The 21,674-nt window shown below is 54.7% G+C and overlaps 8 protein-coding genes across 8 annotated transcripts; 5 read left to right on the forward strand and 3 right to left on the reverse strand.

Moving 5' to 3' along the window:
• The first annotated feature begins 1,495 nt into the window (after nt 1-1,495).
• Nucleotides 1,496-3,067, forward strand: NGA_0392501 (uncharacterized protein). Its single transcript, XM_005854846.1, has 3 exons — nt 1,496-1,942; nt 2,217-2,266; nt 2,588-3,067. Exons 1-3 carry the CDS (start codon nt 1,884-1,886, stop codon nt 2,668-2,670), a joined length of 192 nt encoding a protein of 63 aa, XP_005854908.1. The 5' UTR covers nt 1,496-1,883; the 3' UTR covers nt 2,671-3,067.
• Nucleotides 3,068-3,800: 733 nt separating this feature from the next.
• On the forward strand, nt 3,801-5,492 carry RP-S7E (small subunit ribosomal protein S7e). Its single transcript, XM_005854842.1, has 4 exons — nt 3,801-3,893; nt 4,364-4,533; nt 4,708-4,930; nt 5,078-5,492. The coding sequence occupies exons 1-4, from the start codon at nt 3,807-3,809 to the stop codon at nt 5,177-5,179; spliced, it is 582 nt and encodes a 193-aa protein (XP_005854904.1). The 5' UTR covers nt 3,801-3,806; the 3' UTR covers nt 5,180-5,492.
• Nucleotides 5,493-5,760: 268 nt separating this feature from the next.
• Nucleotides 5,761-6,107, reverse strand: NGA_0393000 (uncharacterized protein; the record flags this gene model as incomplete). Its single annotated transcript, XM_005854851.1, has 2 exons — nt 6,000-6,107; nt 5,761-5,886 (listed from the first exon to the last, which is right to left on the reverse strand). Coding segments are annotated over exons 1-2 (222 nt in total), but the record flags the coding sequence as incomplete, so codon positions are not given.
• A 282-nt stretch (nt 6,108-6,389) lies between these two features.
• NGA_0392001 (cytochrome c oxidase assembly mitochondrial) lies at nt 6,390-7,365 on the forward strand. Its single transcript, XM_005854841.1, has 3 exons — nt 6,390-6,601; nt 6,752-6,871; nt 7,121-7,365. Exons 1-3 carry the CDS (start codon nt 6,599-6,601, stop codon nt 7,199-7,201), a joined length of 204 nt encoding a protein of 67 aa, XP_005854903.1. The 5' UTR covers nt 6,390-6,598; the 3' UTR covers nt 7,202-7,365.
• A 573-nt stretch (nt 7,366-7,938) lies between these two features.
• Nucleotides 7,939-9,588, reverse strand: RIBBA (3,4-dihydroxy 2-butanone 4-phosphate synthase / GTP cyclohydrolase II; the record flags this gene model as incomplete). Its single annotated transcript, XM_005854850.1, has 1 exon — nt 7,939-9,588. The coding sequence occupies one exon, from the start codon at nt 9,586-9,588 to the stop codon at nt 7,939-7,941; it is 1,650 nt and encodes a 549-aa protein (XP_005854912.1).
• A 1,938-nt stretch (nt 9,589-11,526) lies between these two features.
• Nucleotides 11,527-12,564, forward strand: ILVE (branched-chain amino acid aminotransferase; the record flags this gene model as incomplete). The annotated part of the gene is made up of 1 exon (XM_005854845.1): nt 11,527-12,564. The coding sequence occupies one exon, from the start codon at nt 11,527-11,529 to the stop codon at nt 12,562-12,564; it is 1,038 nt and encodes a 345-aa protein (XP_005854907.1).
• A 6,107-nt stretch (nt 12,565-18,671) lies between these two features.
• NGA_0392200 (uncharacterized protein) lies at nt 18,672-19,875 on the forward strand (the record flags this gene model as incomplete). Its single annotated transcript, XM_005854843.1, has 2 exons — nt 18,672-19,132; nt 19,402-19,875. Coding segments are annotated over exons 1-2 (831 nt in total), but the record flags the coding sequence as incomplete, so codon positions are not given.
• Nucleotides 19,876-20,121: 246 nt separating this feature from the next.
• NGA_0392700 (atp-dependent clp protease proteolytic subunit) lies at nt 20,122-21,383 on the reverse strand. The gene is made up of 3 exons (XM_005854848.1): nt 21,097-21,383; nt 20,588-20,937; nt 20,122-20,493 (listed from the first exon to the last, which is right to left on the reverse strand). The coding sequence occupies exons 1-3, from the start codon at nt 21,371-21,373 to the stop codon at nt 20,188-20,190; spliced, it is 933 nt and encodes a 310-aa protein (XP_005854910.1). The 5' UTR covers nt 21,374-21,383; the 3' UTR covers nt 20,122-20,187.
• Nucleotides 21,384-21,674: the final 291 nt, after the last annotated feature.

Raw genomic sequence — 21,674 nt, forward strand, 5'->3', positions numbered from 1 at the left:
CCTGCGTACCCCTGATCTCTTGGCCCGATCTTTCGCCGGGAAAGAGGACGAGGATGAAGCGGGGGGGGCCGTACCGGCCCGTGAGGCCACCGTTGGTTCGCATAAGGGCTAAGTGGGAGGGAAGGAAAGGGGGGTTAGACGTCCCTGTAGGGTGAGAAGCTCGAGTACACGAGAGAGACGAGCACGCTCTTTCGCAACACAGATGACCTCCATTTTCCCCCGCTCCTCTTCCTTCCCGCCCTCTCGCCCTCCCTCACCTTCGATTTGCTCCACGCTCTCCACCACGCTGGCAACGCTCTCACTGTTCTGGTAGATGTACTGGAGCTCGTCCACGGGGGCCTTGACGCCTCGGACCGCGTTGCAGGCCCCCGCCTTTAGGATGGCCTGGTCGGCGATCAGCCATCGATGGCTGTTCTCGGCGAAGACACTCACGCACTGCCCGGGCTTGAGGCCTTCGTGCTGAAAGAAGGCGGCCAAGGCTCCGATCTGCCGGTTCAGTTCTCCATAAGTCATTTTCGCCGTCGGAGTGTGCACCATGTCCTCCACCGCCACCGCCTCGGGGGCCAGGGACGCGACCGTTTCGAACACGTCCGGTAACGTGCGCCACTTGTAACGGTCCATCCCTCGCAGGTAAGTGCCCGTCTTGACCTGGCCAGGCGCGTAGGGAAGGTCACCGAACTTGGCTTCGGACGGGTAATTGGTTGTGGTAGGACTGTTTGCGAAGAGGGTAGATGGGCAGGCCGAAGGGGGGGGAGAGGGGGAGGGGAGGGGAGGGGGAAGGGAGGGGCTCGGGCCCCACAGAGGGCTTTTGGGAAGGGGAAGGGGCAGGGGGGCGAACGAAGGGCGTGTGGCGATTCGATGCGGAGGGATGGAGAAAGAGGCTACGAGTGTGAAGAAAAATGTGCAGAGGAGGAGGGGGGAAAGCAGTGGAGGCGCCGGGCGTGGGGGGGTGGTTCGACCGCGCATCCTGGACGGCCTCTGAAGGAGGTAGAGTGGAGAGCGCCCCTCTGTGGGTCAGACAGGCGCCAAGGGCCACGAAAAGGGCTTGCTCTCCGGCAGAGATAGATCTTGGGAGCTTTTTGTCGTATCTATACTCGGATTTAAGGGGAGAAAAATCGAATGAGGAGTGAGGAGGCGTATGAGACGATCCTGGCGGTGCCATGGCGTATTGCATGACAGAAGTTCTGTCACAACACGAAGCCAGAAGTTATAACTGGAGTCAAGACTATGACTGTCAAGATGTCCATTCCATGCCTCAAGCACACATAAACGAAGACTTTCATCACAGAAGCGCGAAGGCAAGCGTGATTGAAGCGCGCTGCTATATGACGTATATGTAGTGACTTTAAAAAAAAAAGACATTCGCTTCGTAAGTGCTGCTGTTTTGCTTGATCAAAAGTGCACATGAGGACTTTGATGTCGTATCTGATGCATGCGCATCGAAATTCCGGGTGAACATGCTTGCTCGATGTACATAACATTGTTTTATTCGCTCCAGCAAGGATCTCATCAGGAGAACTCCGGCATCCGTATTCGATGACCTCCCCCCTTCACGCGGTCGATGCTTCGCATGACGCTGCATGGGATGTCACGTATGGCAAGCATGAATGGACGAGGCTTGATGGCGGTAAGGATTCCTTTCTGAAAGCCTGGAAATAGAGGACATGTAGCAATTATCCAATTTGGAGCCGAATCGAGGCTGCACGCCTTGAGCCCTCTTTCTCTCATGCTTGCAGATCCTTTTTGCTTGCCAATGATCGACGGGCGGGAAGGAGGGCACGAAATCAAATGCCACTTGGCGCACGAGTGGCGATTGCATGGGCATGAAGTCATTTGTACGCGGGGATGAAGGGGTTGCATGGTGAAAAAATGACAGGTGATCGATGGATCGCGCGCGCGTCCTTCCTTCAGACTGTCAGCAATTGGAACCGCATGATGAGAGGTGAGTGCACGAGGTTGACGTCGAAAGGGGAGTACATGAACGGTACAAACCAGTTTCTTAGTACTTGAGGATGGCCAAGATGCATTTTATCAACATACCGCCGTTTTACCTGGTCTATTTCTGCGTCTGCTCGGGCTCCGCCTGGGTTGCCTCGTAGATGAGAAGAACTTTGTTGTCTGAGCCCCTCCCACCCACCTTCTTGTCCTCGTGAATGACACAGAAGATGGATCCGTTCGATACTGAGAGTTTTTACTCCCCATGCGCATCGTCACAGGGTCCTCGAGCGCGGGCGACACGCGCCGGTGATGTCTGCATCCTTTCTAGGTAAGGCGGGTCCAGGAGATAGGTCACAAGACCTTTTGTTAGAGGCTGCGCTTTTCCTTTGTGATACCACGGTTTCCTCAGCCTACTGCGTGCGTAGAGAAAAGTGATGACAGTCATATAGCTGACTCAAGATGTGAGAGAATTGTGCTGTGGCACAGGTCTCTCTCAGTGCGAGATCATACAGCTAGCCTTCAAAGTTCCCTGATTTTTTTCGAGGAGACGCGATACGTCGATTGAATAACGTGGGTTTACATATGTGATCATGTCTGTGCCTCAAAGTGTTAGCGACGTAACTTGTCATCTTCGTCTTACGTGGCACAGGCAGCGCGGTTCTACGACTGTCCACAGCTTTGCCAAGCATTCTTGGAGGTATTGGCGCAGCTATGGTGTCAAGATGGTGTTAAACCGCGTGGAACAACACCCGTAATCTGGTCAATTGCTCTTCCGAACTCTGTATAATTGTTTTTTTAAAAATCGACGAAATGTTTCTTTCGCTCTATCTCTTCAAGGCGGGTGTCTAAATATGCACGACTGCCTCCGATATTTCTTCTTTTGAATGATTTTTTTTCCAGCAGATGATATTTTAACGTCAGTAGAATACTTAATCATCTGTATTTCGTCTAGTTCTGTGAGATGAGGAGTCATCGATCGTGTACTTGGTGGAAATTGAAACCCCTGTCACGGTGCCGGAGACGTACCAGGGGAAACTACAGACACATTTTTCTGCACCATATGATCGCACGAAAGTCTCCTCGAATAAATCTTTATATTACTAAGATACAGAACATTTGCATACACGACCAACATTTTTCTTTGCGTGTCACAATATTGCTCTTTTCTTGCCTTCTTTTCATCCCTCGTTCCCGCGGCACAACGTGAATTCTCTCCTCGTTCCCTCAAAGGTCATCCCGACCTATTGCGCATTATCATTAGCCAGCCAGATACTCGCACCATCAAGGTATTTTCCATCATGATCCCGTCAAGATCTCTTGTAACATGTCCTTTGGGACATGGGGAGGTAAGAGCGCTGCCACAGTGTGCGTATCAGGCGCCTCACAAGCGAAGAGCGGAGGAGTGGTGGCCAGCGACTTTCTTTCCGGGGCCCGCCCTGGCTGGGTGATGGGGGTTCACTTGTCGTCTATAATAACGTGTGATCTCTGGGCATCCGCACGGTGTCTTGCGCCGTAGTCATTTTGGTGGCAGGGGTTGTGTGTCGGAGGATGTAGGGCGGTGAGAGGGAGGCGGCCTGGAGACCACAAGCATCGCCAGCCTGTGTGGCTGCTGCCCTCGAGCTCTGACTTTTATCCCAAGCACTCTCACGTGTACGGTGCGAAGCTGTCATGATGAGCAGTTTTGTCGATGCATCCCGAGAAATCTCTTTCACGGAGAGAAATAGAATCGCGGACTGCACAGAAAAGCTGCATATCGACCTTCCTAAGGCCATCGAGGGAGGCAATTTTGCTCGATGGGAGGCGTATCGGTGTGCCTTCATCTTTCTTTTAATGCTCATAACCTCCCTCTATCTTCAAATTGTATAGTCATGGCAACTAAGAAAATCGTCAAGCCTCGGGGACAAGAGCCGGATGAGTGGGACACGAAGGTGGCTTCCGAGCTTATGAACCTTGAGGTAGGGGGGGGGGGAGAAGGAGAAGAACGAAAGAGAATGAGGGTTGGGGTTGGTGAAATTTGTAGCATAGCAAGAAAGTAGATGCCCTGAGTCATTTTCACGTAGGCTGCAGACGGCCTGGTGGTCTGTTGTGTGGGAAAAAAATCATTTCTTTGACTGTCGACGATGTAAAAAAGAAGGGGGGGAATTGAGGCTAGGGTTGAAATTGCCTGTGCCAAAGGAACCCGTGGGGACGTGGGGTGATAGCGTTCAATTAGATAGCTAGAAAAATTAAGTGGACAGGGGTTGGGGGGATGTTTGGAGGGCATCAAGAGACTGGAATGTGGCTGCCATGTATATAGGGTCAGGCAAGGTACCGTCACACTGGAGAAGGGTTCGGTCTACCAGGCCTTCTAGATGCCCAAAAAAAGGAAAGGAGGAACGCTTCCACCTCTTCGCCTCCAGTCTGACGTCTCATTTCCCTCCGGCAGAACAACAACCCCGAGTGGAAGGCCGACCTGAAGGACCTGTACATCACCGCGGCTAAGGAGGTGGACGTCGGGAAGACCCAAGCGATCGTCGTCTTCGTCCCATACAGGCTCTTGAAGGCCTACCACAAGATCCAACAGCGTCTCGTCCGAGAGCTGGAGAAAAAGTTTAGGTAAGGGAGGAAAGGGAGGGCGGTACAGGGTGTGAGCCGGACAGGATACAGCGGACCCTGCGGAGGAGTCATGGGGGCCCTCCGTCACGGGCCCTTTTCGTCTCCGGCACGATCCTGGCCTTAACTCATACCGTCCATACTCCCATCACCCCCTCCCTCCCTCCCTCCCTCCAGCGGCTCGCACGTGGTGGTGATCGCGCAACGCACCATCCTGGGCAAGTCTTACGGACGTTCCACCAAGACCAAGGGACCCCGACCCCGGTCGCGCACACTGACGGCGGTACAAGACGCGATCCTGGAGGACCTGGTCTACCCCACCGAGATCGTGGGGAAGCGGACGCGCTGCAAGGTGGACGGCACGAAGACCCTCAAGGTCTTCCTGGACAACAAGGATCAGGTAGGGCGCAATGGAAGAGAGGGGTCGGACTGAAATCAGTGCCAGGGTGTTCCCCTCCCTATCCGTAATGTCCGAGGCCCTCCTTTGCCCTTCGTTGCCGCGGTACACTTGTTCCCCCCTCACGGCCGCTCCCACGCCTCCGGACAGATGAACGTGGATTACAAGCTCGACACCTTCAAGGAGGTGTACAAGAAGCTCACCAATAAGGAGGTGGAATTCACCTTCTTCGTCAAGCAGACAGAGGCCTGAGGGGTGTTGGGGGGGAGCGGGCGGAAAGGGGAGTCACGCTCTTGGCTCGCGAGGGTCTGGGCGAGAGGGAGTGTGGGCTGAGCGCTGCCAGTAGAGGCAGGCCGTAAGAATACTGCAAAAGAAAAAACTCGCGAGTGAAAAGAAAGAGGGCAAGAGCTGGGGGGGGGATCGGGGACCGGCCTCGGCGTGCCTTCATTTTTGGTTTTCGGATCGAGGTGGTTTTTTTAAGCTTCTTCGGCGAGACTGAGCCCTCGCGTCTGCTTCCACTCCTCAAACTTGCTCTCCGACGTATACTGACTCAAGCACGCGTTCACTGAGAAAGATGGGGGGANAGCAAGGAAGGTGATGAGGAAGCCGGGAATGTGGTTGCAGAGGGGGGCCCCGTCAGAGGGCAGAGAGGACAAGGGTCTCGGCCACGACTTTGCTAAAAGAATAAAGATTGCAATATACAAGTCAGAGGCGGTACCGACATAACTTTGCCAGGCAACTTCCGACGTGAACGACGAAAATTGTGTGAGTGCAGGAACCTAGCCCGATTACAAGGATCTGCCTAGCCTCCATGCCCCCCCCAAGCACCTACTGGCGTTATTAAGAGCCCGGCACTTGAAAATCACGAACATCCCATTCTCTTTGGCACACGCTGCAAATGCTGCCATCGGCTCCTGGCATTGTTTGCGTGCGTGCAGGGCTAATTCGTCCCGGAGATGCTGACAGAGGAGAAAAAAGGGGGCGGGGGGGGTCTGAGGAGGCACCGTGAGGGCATCGCGATCAAGCAATTGCATGGTTGCCACGCATGCAGGTCTGGCTTCGAGCATCTTACCTGTTCCGCACGCTTGCTGAAACGCAATCGTCCCTCCCTTGAGCCATCTCTGTAATCAGGGTCCGGGACAATGGTAGGAGGAGTGCCCGCGCTCATGACGTATGTCTGAGAGATGCGGAGAGGTTGCTGTGAGCATTAAGGCTGAATTATGAGCAGCACATGACGAAGCCCCCGAAATATTTGAGTTGTTGGTGAGATATGCATTGCATGGCAATATGTGCATTGAGTCCCACGCCTTCACTGAGGGCGACCGTAGCAAAAAGGAGGCGTTTCTAGGGTTTCAGCCACCTCCACTGCCAGACGGGCACTACTCTCCCTGTACCCCCCCGCCTCGTCTGCCTGCCCCCAGAACCAGCGTCAACAAATCTTATTTCAAGCGCAGTCCTCATTACAGGCATCACAACAGCCTCGTTCACCAGCGCTTTGGAGGTGAACCCTTCGGTGACAAATTTTGGCTGAAACCCGACGCGGCGGGAGGGGTTCCCACACGCAGGGCTTGCGGGTTCAGATATATATTGCGGCGCACAAGAAAGCAGGCATCATTCGCTCTGGTAGCAGCTTTGTTGGTTGAGGATTGTTGAATACACATCATTACCCACATGGTGAGTCAAAGTTAAATTTCCTTCTTTGGCTATAGGGAGACCTACAGGTTGTAGAGTTTACCGAGCAGCAATTACTTACTTTATCCTCCCAAATTGTTCCTTTTTGGGGGTATGATCACGTAAATCGGGATGACGATTATTACGTTCAAGCCCAAGTCTTGTAAGGAAGCTGCCTATGCCCTATTGGCCTGCATGCAGCAGCAGCCCTGTATGAAGACGGGAGGTTCCCTGACCGAATGCCTGAAAAGCGAGGACGTGGATGCTTGCTCGGTAGGTCTACCAGGAGAAAGGGGGGAGCCCGACGCTTAATTTGGCTTGAATAGATGTTGGCTGTCCTATTTTATCTTCAGCACCTTACATTTTGGGGGGGAGCGTGGCAAAGCAGGCCTCTGGTCGAGGTACAGAGAAGATTTCCAAAGTCTTCTCCCCCAGTTCCCAGCAGCTTACGGGCGTATGTAGAGCCCACGTTCTTTGACACGAGTCCGTTCACGCATATCACTCTCCCATGCCCTGGAACAGGTGCAACGCAATGCGTATTTCCTCTGCAAACGCTCGCAGCTGGACATGCGAACTCGTATAAGAGGCACGCGCGTCTACTAGAGGCACCCGCGTCTACTTGGTCGCTCGACAAGCCAGTCTCCAGCCCTCTAATCGATAAGTGAGGTTGAAAAAGGAGGGTTGTTTACGAAAGGAAAAAGCTTTGGAAAGGGGAAAGAAAAGTACGGCTGTCCGACGTTCAGAGATACCTCTCTTTTCCTGCGAAAGATCCATCCAATTTGAATTCTTTCTTTTTCTTTCCAATGAATTTTCGTCACATCGTCGTGCCGCTGTTGCTGCTACTCGTTTCCCGCCTGGAGGCTCACTCACTGCCTCGCGTTTGCTTGGCGCTTGGACTCACTCCACAGGTGTTCGATCCGCGCATGGGCCTCGATAACCTCGTGGCCACCAGGCTTCCTCATCTTACCCCCTGTCTCCTGGCCTTTGCCCGGCCCACCTGCCTTCCCACCCACGCCACACTCGCCCCCCACACGCAGCAAGCAACAAGCATGCCAGACGCCTCCGCCTTGGTTACTCGGCCATTCCAAAAGCCCCCTTCGGCCCCCTGGCTGCGCCATGGACGTGAAATTTTCTCGTGTGGATCCATTTGGGGCCCTGGCCGCCTCCACACCCCAGTCTTCCACACATAAATGGATCGTCCAGGCTCTCTGTAAACTCTTCGCCTTCCCTCTCGAGCGGCCTCTTCCTTCCGGCCCGGGAGCGACCTCCATGGTGCTAACGCGGCTGCTGTAACATTGATCTATCCCTACAAATTTACTGTCGATCCCTCTGTATCCCCGTCAGCTCCCTTCGTGTTCCACCCGGTAAGCCACCAGATCGGCAATGCTGGTCAGGACCAGATTGTGTCGGGCGCAGAACTCCCTCAGCTCGGGAAGCCGGGCCATGCTCCCATCCTCGCTGCAAATCTCGCAGAGGACCCCCACAGGGCGCCTCCCCGCCAGCTTGGAGAGGTCCAAGGCCGCCTCGGTGTGTCCGCGGCGGTTCCTGACCCCCCCCGGGGAGTAGCGCAAGGGGAAAATGTGCCCTGGCCGGGTGAAATCAGAGGCGCGCGAGGCTGGGTCCGCCAAGGCGCGCAGGGTGGCAGCCCGGTCGTGTGCGGAGATGCCTGTGGTCGTGTTGTGCTTGTAGTCGACCGAGACGGTGAAGGCGGTGTGCTTGGGGTCCTCGTTTTCCGCGATCATGGGGGGCAAGGCCAGCCGGTCCAAGTCCTCCCCTTCCAAGGAGACACAGACCACGCCCGAGCAATGCCGGACAATGAATGCCATCGCCTCCGTGGTCACCTTGTCGGCCGCTATAATGATATCCCCCTCGTTCTCCCGGTCCTCGTCGTCCACCACCACTACCATCTTCCCCGCCGCCACCGCATTGATGGCCGCCTCCACCGTGGCTTTCCCAAAACAATATCCCGGCGCTTGAAGCTTCTTTTCCGCCTCCGCTGCTGCTGCCGCGGCTGCCGCGGCAGCTTTCGCTGCCTTCTCTCCTGCTTCGCCGGTCTGTGGGCCCTCCGACCTCGCCAGGGTCCCCGCCGACACCCCCGCGCCAACCTTGTCCTCCACCGATCCCTCCCCATTCCCTCTCCGTCCTCCTTCCTCCCTCTCCTCCTCCAGCTCCTCCTCCAATCCCTCCTGGTCCAAAATCCTCTCCTTCTCGGAACTCAAGGAATTCCGATCCGATTCGGTCAATACCTCCGGCGTCGTGGCCGCCTCGGTACCATCCAGGCTACCACCTTCCTCCCTCTCGCCCTCCCGGCCTTCCCCCCCTCCCAGCCTCAGCTCCATGGCGTGCTCCATTTTCAGAATTTTCGTCCGGAGGTAGTGTAGATTGTGCCGGTTGGCGGAGGGCTGCAGACCATCCACGCCGTCGACCTGGACCCCAGCAGCCCTGAGGGACCTCGTCTTGAAAGGGTTGTTGGTGGCCAAGCGGATGGACTCGATCCCCAGGTCTTGCAGGATGAAGGAGACGTAGTCGTAGGTGCGTTCGTCGTCCCCAAAACCCAGGAACAAGTTCGCATCCACCGTGTCCAGACCTTGTTCTTGCAGCGCGTAAGCCGCCACCTTGTTGGCCAGGCCGATCCCGCGCCCCTCCTGTGGCAAATAAATCACCAGCCCGCCCTCCGACCCGTTCCCGACAATGCGGTCCAGCGCCATTTCAAGCTGCTCCTTGCAATCGCACCGGCGCGACCCCAACACCTCCGAGGTCAGGCACTGGTCATGGACACGCACCCAGACCTGCTTCCCCCCCCGGTGCTCTCCTTGGAAGAGGACCACGGGCTCCACCACTTGCCGGCGACCCGTCTTGTGCGTGTACCGGTAGGCGCGGAGGTGGAAGAGACCTCGGTCGGTGGGCAGCTCGCACTGTGAGATGAATTCGAAGACAAAGGCCGGGCCCTCCGCCAGCAAGACGGGCGTCGGCTTCTGGATGTCCGCCATCGCCAGGTCCAAGGCAGTGACGGATCCCTCTTCCTCTTCTCCAACAGGCACATGCTTCCGATGCGAGTGGTGCAGAGAGAAAGAAGGAGACGCGACTGTGCTGGAAGGGGGAGAGGGGGCGGAGGCTGGGGGCGGGAGGGGCGAACTGGGGGGTTTCGGGGATCGACCGGGGCGGCCGGTGCCGGTAGGGACGCGCGAAAACGAGGCAGGCATGGCCCCACCGGAGGCAGATGCGGTCTCTCTCCTTCGACTGGGAGATAGGAGGATGCGGTCGCCGAAGAGGATGGGCCCCGAGGAGGCGGCAGTGGTGCTGTTGGCCGCCGTGGAGGGTGAAGGGCCCGGCTTTGGAGGCGCGGAGAGCAAGGAGGGGCTTTCGTCAGTCTCAAGCATGCTGGTGGTGGAGATGGCGGACGCTGGCGGTCGCCTACTCTTGTTCGATGTATTTATGTTGCTGCTCCCCGTGCCTGGGGTGGGACTGCTGGCAACCGTCTTGGCGGAGGTCAGAGAGGTCGTAGCGCCACCTCGGACTGGCCAGAACGAGGGGGGGGGAGCCACAGGGGTCGCGCCGATGACGTTTATGCAAACAAAAAGGACTAATGCACAGAAATTATTTGACCGGTAGCGGCTGCTACTGCTCCGGCTGGCCTTGGTGCTAGAGATGCAAGTACGAGACGGGCAAGGACAGTCAATGACGGATGGTGATACTGGCGTCTTTTTTAGCCCCTCAAACTGCCCTCTCATTGCACGACGGCGCTTGCAACTTGTGTGAAAGAATGGACGCTACTACCAAGAGGCGGAGCACCGTGCACTTCGACGGAAAGCGACACTGAGAAGCCAAAAGCTTATAGCATGCGCTCCCTCCGATCCAATGCTCGGGCTACCCTTTTTTCCAGGACAACAAAGGCCCACCTGCACTGCTGCTTTCCCGCCGTTCACGCTGCGTCCTTTTCTATGATGCAGGAGTGCCTGTTTTATCATAATGTGTGCGATCAGAAAGCGAGCAGACACGTCCTGAGAGGGCTGAACTTGAGGGCTGAATTGCAGAGCACAGATTTGCCCCGGCACAGCACGATCTCACAACCTCAATGGACACACGAAAATCCCACGGCGACGAGTCACACGTGCTCCCGTGCATGCAATGCACAGACATGCCGGCTAACTCCCACCAGCACCTGGCCAACACGTACACGACAATGGTGAGGCCCCTTTGCGGGGGAGTCCGGGAGGCAGGAAGCAGTTGCCGCAAGCACCTCCTTCCTGCGCACGTACCTAGACACACACAATGCCCTTTGACCCTCCCCTTTATGCCCTGCTTGAGCCACAGCATACTCACATGCTGCGCAGGGTGTGGGCCACCCTGCACAGGCTGGAATGATCGCGTAGGTTGGATTGGGCTTCCTGCCTGAATGTATCTTGGGCTGGCTCAATCGCTCGCGTCCGTTCGCTTCATTCCTATGGCGTGGCCCGGCGACAGTCTAGCCAACAAACAAGGCCAAAGTAAAACGATTCATCCCGATTGTATCACCATAGTGTGGGTGGGGTCAGCGTGTCATGTCGATGTTTTTTGGGGCAGTGTCTTGACTTCATGTTGCCATACTTTACCCTTCTGGCCCTCATCGTTGGCTGGGCTCTACTTGGGATCAAGCCAGGAGCCTCCAGCCTCCCCTCAACCCCTCTCTTGCTCTGACCTTGTGCGAAAAAAAACATAAGGCAACACAGTACACCATGGCCAGAAGAAGATTACATGGACCTGCGCTGCATTCAAGTGTCTTCTTGCTGTTTTCCCTGCTTCCCACATCTAGCGCGTTCCTCACCCCTTGCCGTCCGGCCCTCCAGTCCCAACACCAACTCTCCCACCCCGCAGCACTTTCCACACCGTCTCCCTTTTGTGGCTGCCAACATGATGGACGGCTACCTCTTTCTCTTTCTGCGACTACGATGGCGCATCGAGCTCCAGGGACTGCTAACTTAGATTGGGCCAACTTGGGCTTTGAATTCAGGCAGACAAGGAGTCACATAAAGTTTGTTTGGAAAAATGGTGAATGGTCGGAAGGTGAACTGGTGGCCGATCCCTACGTGAAAGTTCATATTGCCAACACAGGCTTACATTACGGGCAAGCTATCTTTGAAGGGCTGAAGGCATTTGCCTGGCAAGACGGCTCCATTCGCATATTCCGTCCGCAGGAGAATGCCAAGCGCCTGCGTATGTCAGCTGAGCGGCTCTTGATGACCGCCTTTCCCGAGGACAATTTCGTGGAAGCGGTCAGACGCGTGGTGGCAGATAATGCAGACTACGTTCCCCCCTTTGGCACAGGGGGCTCACTCTACATCCGCCCCCTCCTCTTTGGGAGCGGGCCGCGCATCGGCCTCAATCCCTCCGACGAATACACCCTCTTGATCATGCCCATTCCCGTAGGCGACTACTACAAGGGCGGTCTGTCCCCCGTCTCGGCCCTGGTCATCGACGATTACGACAGGGCAGCTCCCCGGGGCGTCGGCCACGTGAAGGTGGCGGGAAACTATGCAGCAGACCTGCTCCCGAATTTGCTGGGGAAGAAGAAGGGCTACCCCATCGGCTTGTACCTCGATGCTAAGACGAACAGCTTTGTGGAGGAATTTTCCACCTCCAACTTCGTTGCCATCGACTCGTCAGGCGCCTTTGTCACGCCTCGATCTCCCACGGTCCTACCCTCCATCACGAACAAATCGCTCATGGACTTGGCGCGCGATGAGGGGCTGGCGGTGCAGGAGAGAGCGATACCCATAACAGAGGTGAAGACCCTGCGCGAGGTAGCCGCATGTGGGACTGCCGTGGTGGTGACGCCCGTAAACCGGGTCGTCTACAGGGATGAGGTAATTAAAATCGGGGGAGAAGACGGGGGAACGGGGCCGGTCACAGCGAAGCTCTACAGTAGGGTGCGTGCCATACAGCAAGGGGAAGCGGAAGATAAGTTCAGTTGGACGGTAAAGGTGTGAGGGCCTCCCGCGAACGGTATGAAAACGCAGTCGAGGGTCATCCTCATGTTTGAGGGGGAGTAGGGGCCAGGGAGAGTCATGGAGGGAGAGCGTTAATGGAATTGTCGAGCTTTTATATTAACGAGAGGGATGACAAAGTATGATAAAGACGATTTCAGAATGGTTTGTTTTATACAAAGCGCGGGCTGAGAACTGCTTTTCTCGCCTTATCTTTCTGGGTAGCGGGGCCACCGCATCGTCATCTAGTACGTACAGAACGTACGTTCTGAGCATATGTAGGTACCCGTATAGACGACTTACAACTGGACATGTGCATAAATACAGTTTTAAACATGTTTTAAATTCTCCTGTCAGCTCTCATTCCTAGCTTCTATGTGCCCGATTCCACTTTTTCCATCATCCCTCCCAAGTTGTGACAAATGTGGGCACATGTCGCTGGAAATCATTAAAATTTCGGCTAATGCTCCAGTGTTGCCCGTTGTGTTTCCGAAAGAATTGCATGGAAACCTGATATTTATTTTCGATCCCAAGGATGCTAGAGGCTCTACTTTATCAAGCGCTTCATTCAAGATGCTTGACTTCAAGGGGACGAATAAATTTGTTGGCAAACTATTTTGGGAAATCAATTCTCATTTGTTGGGCCTACATTGGGTTTCTGTGTCTTGTTCATGCTTGGAGTATAACTCGTCCATGGGGGCTTTGGGGGACTGACGTTGCCGGAAGAAAACGTTACAAGCTTCAACTTGCCATGGCCCGTCGGTCTTTGCTGCTGGAAGTTTTACTCTTTGAATGTATGGTGCTTTGGCCGGAAAACAATGCAGGTGAGGTATCTCTGCGTTGTTTTTTAAAAAGTGATGCATTGAAGGGCAAGGTGATAGATGTGGATCATGCGTTTGACAAATTTTGATGCTGTCTGGTACTCAAGACGACAAAAACTTACAGCGGATCACATCCGATTTCGATGCCATGTGATGCATGGGAGAAAATCAGACATTAGTGGATCACATCTCTTATAATATTATAGTTTTTGATGCCAGGGAAGGCAGGAAGTACAAGTGTATCACGAATCTCACAAGCTTTGATCTTTTTGATGTGTGGGAATGATTTAAATCATACCTTTGACTCATTTTTCTTAAATAATTTACCAATACCTATCTTCGGTGGAAATATGCGAAGGTCTCTATTACAGCCAGTGCGATGCAGTCCTCTCGTGAGTGTCGGCAGAGTGAGGATCAGGGCCATGATGAGCTTGAGCACAACCGATTGAGGCAGCAGACGGATAAAACGTCCTCGGGGAATGTAGCAGGCCATCCCGAAGGCGGTACGCACGGAGAGGCTGAAATTTCAGCTTTGCGGGAGCATGGCACCAAAGACGAGGCCAAAAAACGTCAGGAAATCCCGACAGAGGCCCGGACGCCTAAAGAACGGCTAGCCTCGGCGATCGAGCAATATTCAGATGACACGCCAGCGCAGGGTTCCCAAGGAATCCATCGGACTCATTAAGCGCTACGTTTGATAGACAATCATGCAAGGGCTATGAGAGACCTGTTGGGCTAGTCATAAAAGTTTGAGCCACACTCATGTAGAGGAAGGCGGTCCCAGCAAATGGAAGTAAAAGACTGACTAGCGAGGGAAAATTAAGCTCTGACTCGTAAATTTTGCTGCTCGCTGTTGTACGTTTGTTTTGCCCCATCTGACAACGAAGCACTTGATGTTTCACACCCTGTATTTCCCTATCCGTGGAATTCTACTCTAAGCGCAGCTTTGGATGATGACGATGCATTACCTCTTCACACTACCCTCATAAAGCTAATTGCTTTAAAATCTATATGCGAACCAGCGATTGAAGTCGTCGTGAATGTCCCCATACACCCTCCTCAGCCAACCGATTGTGAAGACGAGCCAAGTGTCCGAGAAGCTGCTGACGACAGCCCTTGCTGATGCCGTCGTTGCCTCGGAGCTCCACCGTCTCCAAATGCTCGCACGCCAGCACCCTGTCCATTGTCAGCAGTCCTGTCAAGGCCGTGACAACCACATCCCCCACCCCCGTCCCCACCAGGGAGAGGGCGCGGAGACGGCCCATTCTAGGGCTGAGAGAGAATTCCAGCAGCCGCTCCACCTCCCTCTCCCCCATGCGGGTGTTGTAGGCCAGGTCCAGGACCGTCAAAGGCACGCCGGAAAGTTTCTCCTCCTCTCCACCGGCCACTCCGCCCTTGAATCCTGCAATCAATGCGGCCACATCCTCAGGCCCCGCATCCGTCCATGCCATCTTCAAGACGTGCAGACGAGCCAGCAAGGCTGACAAGGCGTGGGAGTCCTGAGAAGGGAGGAAACCTGGGCCGAGAGCGTTCTTGCTAATGTCCAAGACCCGCAAGGCTTCCATGTTTCCACCCCCTAGCATCTCCACTGCCCGCCCTTCCCGCCAAAAGGAGGGACTCAGGTCGTTGTTGGCGAAGAAGAGCTCCCGCAAACAGGCACATCTGGGAAGAGCCTGCAACAGGGAGGAAGCCCCCTCGTCACCCAGCGCGGTCCCTGCCACATCCAACACCTCCAGAGCATTGGCCTTGGCCCCTCCGCCCGTCCGCGACGAGGCCAGCCCCTCGGCTAGAGCCCTCCCTCCCGCCCACCCAAGACGATTCCCGCGCAAATTTAAATGTGTCAAACCGGGAAAGACTTCCCACAACTCCCGTAAATGCTGCTGCGTTCGGACATTGTCTCCGTCTAGGCTTGTTTCGCTCAAATCCAAGCAGGTAAGTCGGCTTTCATGCCGTCCCGGCCCGTGCATGCGACCCCAGGCCAACACGCCTGCCAAGCCCTTCTCGCCCAACCGCTTACAGTGCGCCAGATTCAACGCCTCCAAGCTGGCCGGGAGCCCTCCTTCCCTCCCTCCCTCCACCACCTCGGCCCATCCCTGTCCGTACAGGGACGCATTCTTCTCCAAGTCGAGACGCCGTAGCGGGGGGCAACCCTCCTTTTCCAAATCTCCCCCTGCCTGTCCTTCCCTCTCTCCCTCCCAACCTGCCCCTCCGTCTCGGTTCCAACCTGCTGCTAGCAGTGAGAGCGCATTCTCACCACTTAAATCCACCTTCAGATGGTCCAAGCGGGAGAGTTTTCCCAGGCGCATGACCAGGGCCAGGGCCCGCACGCCCTCCGAGTCTACGTAGTTACTCCCTACGTTCAGGCTCTTCAAAGCTGCCATCCCGCCGCCCATCCCCGCTGAGAGCAAAGTCCTGGTGGCCAGAGGGCCCATGCCGCATGCACTCGCGTCGAGGGTGCGGAGGCGAGGGAGGTGGTGACCCTCCAGGATGGCCGTCAAGACGAGTCCGCCCTCCTCTTTGAGAGGGTTTCCCCCTAGCATAAGCACGAGCAGGTTCGACACACACCCTTTCCGCAAGGCCAGGAGGAAGGAGCCGAGGCCGGTGTGGGTAAGGTGCGTGTGCGACAGGTCCAGGCTTTGGAGGGCAGAGAGACCGTGAGCAGTGGAGGACGAGGACCGGCGACGCCGTGGGCCGGAGCCAGGGGGCTCCGGCATGCTGGCAGCCAGCGATTTGAAGATGGTGTGAAATCCTTCGTCTTTTAAGGGGTTATGTGAGAGGTCTAAATCGACCAGGCGGGACCCGAGGGGGCCGACCAGGATTGCAGCCATGGAGGAGGCGTTTGCAGGCGAGAGGCCAATCCTGGAAAAGACCAGCTCTTTAAGCTGTGGCAGCATGGAACGTGTCATAAAATTGTACGGCTTCTTGTTTCCTGCGCTTAACGACACGTTTTTCTGTCGCTGAGACCTATGGTACTGCTGCTTTTGTAGAGTCGATGCAGGCAAGTCCACTAGGGCTTCCTGAAAAAAATATTCTTGAGGACCGCTAATGCAACCAGAGAAACGTAGAGTCTCAATGTGGGACCAATGCTGTAGTACGCGAGAGAGGCTTCTCCATTTCAAGTTATGGGAGCTTCCATTTCCGCGCCATATGCTGCCTCCTGCCCTATCACAGTGCAGTTGGCAGTTTATTTCCCTGAGAGGCGTTGAAGCCACGGGGACCGAGGTACGATGCAGGTATACGCCCATTTTTAATATTTTTGATTGTATAGGCCACCGGGCGTAGAAGGCGTGGCAAGTCGAAGCCATCATAAGATGCTCTCGAAACCCCATGAAGAGACTCACGTGGGGTACTGCGCCGTCAAACAATGCAGTCCAGCTCGTCCGCCGCCTGTGATTAGGAAGGATTGTCTGGGACTCGTGGCGCTTATTGTCCCCAAACGGTGCCATAATTGTTTGGCCGACGGCACGAAGCGCGATGGTTGTGTTCTTCGACTGCGTCCCTGGTGAAAAAACAGGAAGAGGGGTGTGAGTGACCGCCACGTCTTTGCTCTGTATCTGCCTTGGAGCCAAAAAGAAACACCAATGCAAAGATCAAGGTACGGGAAAATATGGCAATTATTTTGAAATTAATTCGAAAAATGTTCATATTGTGCCAGAAAAATGTATGAGTGTTGGGAGGGAACGTGAGCATCTTGGAGATGGGAGCATGGGAAAAATCGCGGACCGTTAGGATTTTGAACTCGAAATTCAAAAAGGACCTCAGAAAATGTGAGTGCGCCCTGCGCGAAGTCTTGCATACAAGCACGTTCTTGAGTTCATTAAAAAAGACATGAACTAAAATAATGGTATAGTGGTATATTTGATGTTTCAATTCTCGCCCGGAACAATTTTACCTAGGTTTGCTGTTATATCAGCATCATTATTTCTACCCCGGAGACATTGTGTTGCATATTCCAGTACATCCATTCCTATGACATCCATCGTCATAGAATTTGTAAGTAGGGTACTTTTCAGCCTTCTTTGGATGCAAGCCGAGCTGTTAGCCTTTCTACGCCCTGCGCAACTTGTGGTCGGTCGGCTGCTGACAAAGAATCGCTGCCATGCCCTGTTTACAATCCGCTTTCCAACTTCCAGTCCTCTTGACATAATGAGAAGTTCACAAATAGAGGGGAACTCTCTTACTATTCTTAAAGTTCTCGCAGGGATTTCGAGACAAAATCGCAATTATCATGTCGTCAAGGCCGTGAGATCGTCAGATGGCCGAACGGGACGTTTTGAGGCCCTATATCTAACTCCGTTGTTCAAATGGACGGACGTGGTTGAATTGACCATACTGCCTACAACAAGTAAGCTTGTAAACATTTTTGTGTGGGCGCGATTCTCATGTGTGACACGCATCTGCTGGCAGGTTGTCGTACGTAGTTGAAGATCATGAAAGCATTCTTACGTGTGTCTCACGCTTCCATTGAAGTTGTGCATTTCGAGACCGACAAATTGATTCCTCATGCAAACTTTGGTAGATGGAGTCGTAGCCGAATGCCGGTCTGCGTCTGCCTCAATCGTGCCGGCCTCCGTCCCTGCAGCACCGTTTTGGGCGTTGTTTCTTTGGTGGGTTCCTTTTGACGACCACTACCAAAACTACGTAAGTGGACTGCAACCTTTTTCATGAAAGCAAAGAATATGGCTACAAAATAGCCTTAGAATGCCTCAAAAAAGAACTTCTCGTGCATTTATGATTACAGGCACATCTTCGGGAGGTTCGCCATTTTCTAAGTTCACAAGGTTTTGAAGTTGAGGAGAATATCTTGGTTCGAGGAAATTGCTTGATGGAAACATTTGAGGAGAAGGTCGGAAAAGACCACGGCTTCGTAGATTTCCATAATGCGAAAGCTAGCATGAGAAGTCAATAACCTGAAAAAGATGGAGATACTCTGGATTTGGATTTTACTTCCAGAAGAAAGGGGAGGAGAAGTGAGGATGATTAGATGCTAGCCCTTATAAGACAAAGGAACCAATTGTTGAAATAAAGCTTTCGAGCGCTCAAATGGCCAATATTACATGCAATTCGACATCCGATACACAAAAGCGCGGAAACAAAGGACTTTTGTGATCCTTTGGCGCGTCTCACCAGGCCCATAGGAGCGTGATGTCACGGAGAGGGAAGCAGTAAGATCCTCACGTGACCCTCGGCTGCCGCAGACCCAGCCATGGTAGCTCCTCCTCATTGTTTCCCAGCTTTCTTCATAGCCATCTTCCGTCTGTACACATACCTTCTTGATATGCAACGGATACAGGACTGGAGACCGCCTGTTGGAGACTGTATCTCAGGTGACTTTTCCTAGGGCTAGTTCAGAAAGACCCTGAAAGTTGCGAAAACACAAGCCCCTTCCTGACATGGGGAGGGAAAAGCAACACAACCCCATCCCGCTACTCTTCCTCCTCCTCGCCGCCACATCTTTCCCTGCTGTTTTCGCCTTTGTCGCACCCTCCATCCCATCGGGACGGGACTTCTACATCCTCCGCACTCCAATGTTTGTCGCCTCAAAGCTCCCTTCCAGCTCCGCGTCAGGGAGTCGACAAGCAGCTTTTGGGGCTTTGCTCGCGCGAAAACAGAGAACGTTGGCAGAGGAATTGGACGATTTACGACTGGACGAATCGACCATGAGCGCGGAGGAAAAAAAGAGGTTGCAAGGGCTGCGAGCTTCTTACAAACTGGAGGACGTGCTGGACTTCGACGGCACAAACGCTGAGGTAAGCGACCTTCAGAGATGGGATGGGGATGGAAAATGAAATACGAATGTACTGGACAATCTACCTACGAAGAGGAAGAAGCAACCGATTATTTTGGAAGGCGGAAGGTTGAAACCCCCTTCGCATCCCATGACCCGGCAGCACTCGTTTTGAATGCCATTCCAGCACGTGAAGTGGTACTGCACGCACCTTACCACCTGTCCATCCGCCCCTTCTGAGGAAAACTCACACCATCTCGTTTCCCCCGCCCCCTCTTCTCCGGGCTTCAGCCCCTTCCCTCCGCCCCTGCCTCCCCCGCCCAGGCGGACCCGGACTACGACCCCCTCGACGACGCCGAGGACCTGGCCGTGGCCGAGACCGCCTGGTCGGGTCAAGCGGGCCTGGACGTTCGGCGGGTGGGCGAAAACAATTGGAAGGACGTGGGCGCCCGGCCTCTCTTGGCACTGGGGGACGTGCTCATGTTCCTGCTCTTCGCCAGCGTCGGTCGCTCCATTCACACGGGCGGACTCTCACTCGACGTCCAGGTGGTGCAGACGGCCGCTCCCTTTATCCTGGCCTGGTTGGGCCTGGCGCCTCTCCTGGGCGCCTACACGCCCGAGGCCTCCCGGTCCACAGGCAACGCAGTGAAGACGGTGCTGAAGGCGTGGGCACTGGCCGTGCCCGGTGGGCTTGTGGGGAGGGGCTTGCTGAAGGGGGAAGTGCCCCCTGTGCCATTCATGGCGGTGACGATGGTTACCACGCTGGTGCTTCTGACCGCGTGGCGGGTGGCAGTGGTGGCGGTGGCGGGGGGAGAGGTGGAAGGGGGGGAGGGGAACAAACGGAGCGGGTTGTTCGACGTCTTCAAGATGGTCACCACTCTGATTGGACGTTGGTGAGCAAAAGGCGAAAGAGCGGATCAGAGTATCTCGGTGGACAAAGGTTTAAGCAGACTCAACCGTTAGTTACAGCCCTCCAACTGTGCAACATGTGCCACGTGCCGCTTGGCTAAGTACATCGTGCTTATTTTTCTTTTTGGTAAGACCCGCGAGCGGCGATGCCCCAGTGTCTCTCTCACCCTAGCTCCACGCTTGCGGCGCGAATTGCGGTTGGTACCTTTGATCACTCCCGGACACAAAGCGCCCGAAGCCCACCTCTCCGTCCGTCACTGCCAACGCGTCCTTATGTCCGGGTATGATCACCTGGTCCACCATGCCGTACTCCACACTCTCCTCTGCGGACAGGTAAAAGTCGCGAGCAAAGTCGTCGACGATAGTCTCAGGGGCTCGCCCGGTCAAGCGCGCGAGCTCCTTTAAAAAACGTTGATTCTCCCTGACGGTGCTCTCCACCTCCAAAATGATGTCACTAGCCTGGCCGTACACTTGCTGAAAGATGGGAGAAGGAAGAGTGTACATCAGTGACCCATCACCGTCCCAAGAAAGTGCCCGCAAGCCCTCAACACCTCTTTTTCTCTCTCACCTCCTCGAAGCCCGTCTTCTGCATTAAAAATCTCGAGTTCGGCAGGGCAAACCTTCTCCCGTGCGTCCCGGCCGCGCAGAGAAAGCCGCCCATGCCCGTGGTGAGACCGATATTGATCGTCTCTATCTCATTGCTCATCGCTTGCATTGTGTCGAAGACGCTCAGAGCAGGTCGTAGCATGGCCCCTGGCACGTTGAAGTACATGTAAATAGGCTTGTGCTTGTCCTCGTTGTGCAGGTACCAGAGAATCGACATGATCTGATTCGCCACTCGATCGTCGATGAACTGTCCGCAAAGCAGAACGCGATCGTAGTACAGTCGTTGATAAATGCCAACATACCTATGATAATCTAGACCGGAATTGAAAGAAAGCAACACGTCAATCCCCTCTCAATCCACTCAATACGCACACGAGCGAAACCAAACATGAAGACCAAGCTAATATATTCCACTGGCATATACATTTATGTAGACTGATGCTGCAGCACCGAATATCTAGGCCTTCTTACCTGTCCCTGGTGCCTTATATGGCACGGCGGGCTCGGAGGCCGGCATCATCACCACGTTGCTCCGAGGCTTGTGAGCCAGGTCTGTCCGGGCTCGGGGCTGAATCGTCATAGGTGTTCTGGAGGTGGAAATGCCGGTGGATGTGGGCAAGACAAAGGCGCCGACCCCAAGGGAGGACATAATATAGAGAGCATGCACGAGTAGCAGGAGCGGCGTCGCCACCTTGGCCGTCGTGAAAGCGCAGGAAGGGGCAGGTCTTGTGGTCCCAGAAAATGCCATGAATATCCTGAAGAGGCAAGAAAGCAAGAGCAAAAAAAGCTGTGTCATAATGAAGAGCAGAGACAAGAACGGCGTTGAACCCCTGCACGTCCACAATACATGGGATAGAATGTGGTGGTGAGGGAAGATACTCGAAAGAAAGCGAGGGCCGTCAACAAAACCTCCTGGCCCTTTTTTTCTCAGATGAGGAGACAGCATGGTTGGTAGCACCCCGCACGTGCATGCGATTTAGCTAAAATGTCCTAACGTCCCGACGCAAAACATTCTTGGGAAGTGTTTGGGGCACATTTTTGTGCGACCA

This window comes from Nannochloropsis gaditana, assembly GCF_000240725.1.
Source record: "Nannochloropsis gaditana CCMP526 unplaced genomic scaffold scaffold367, whole genome shotgun sequence".
Taxonomy (NCBI): Eukaryota; class Eustigmatophyceae; order Eustigmatales; family Monodopsidaceae; genus Microchloropsis; species Microchloropsis gaditana.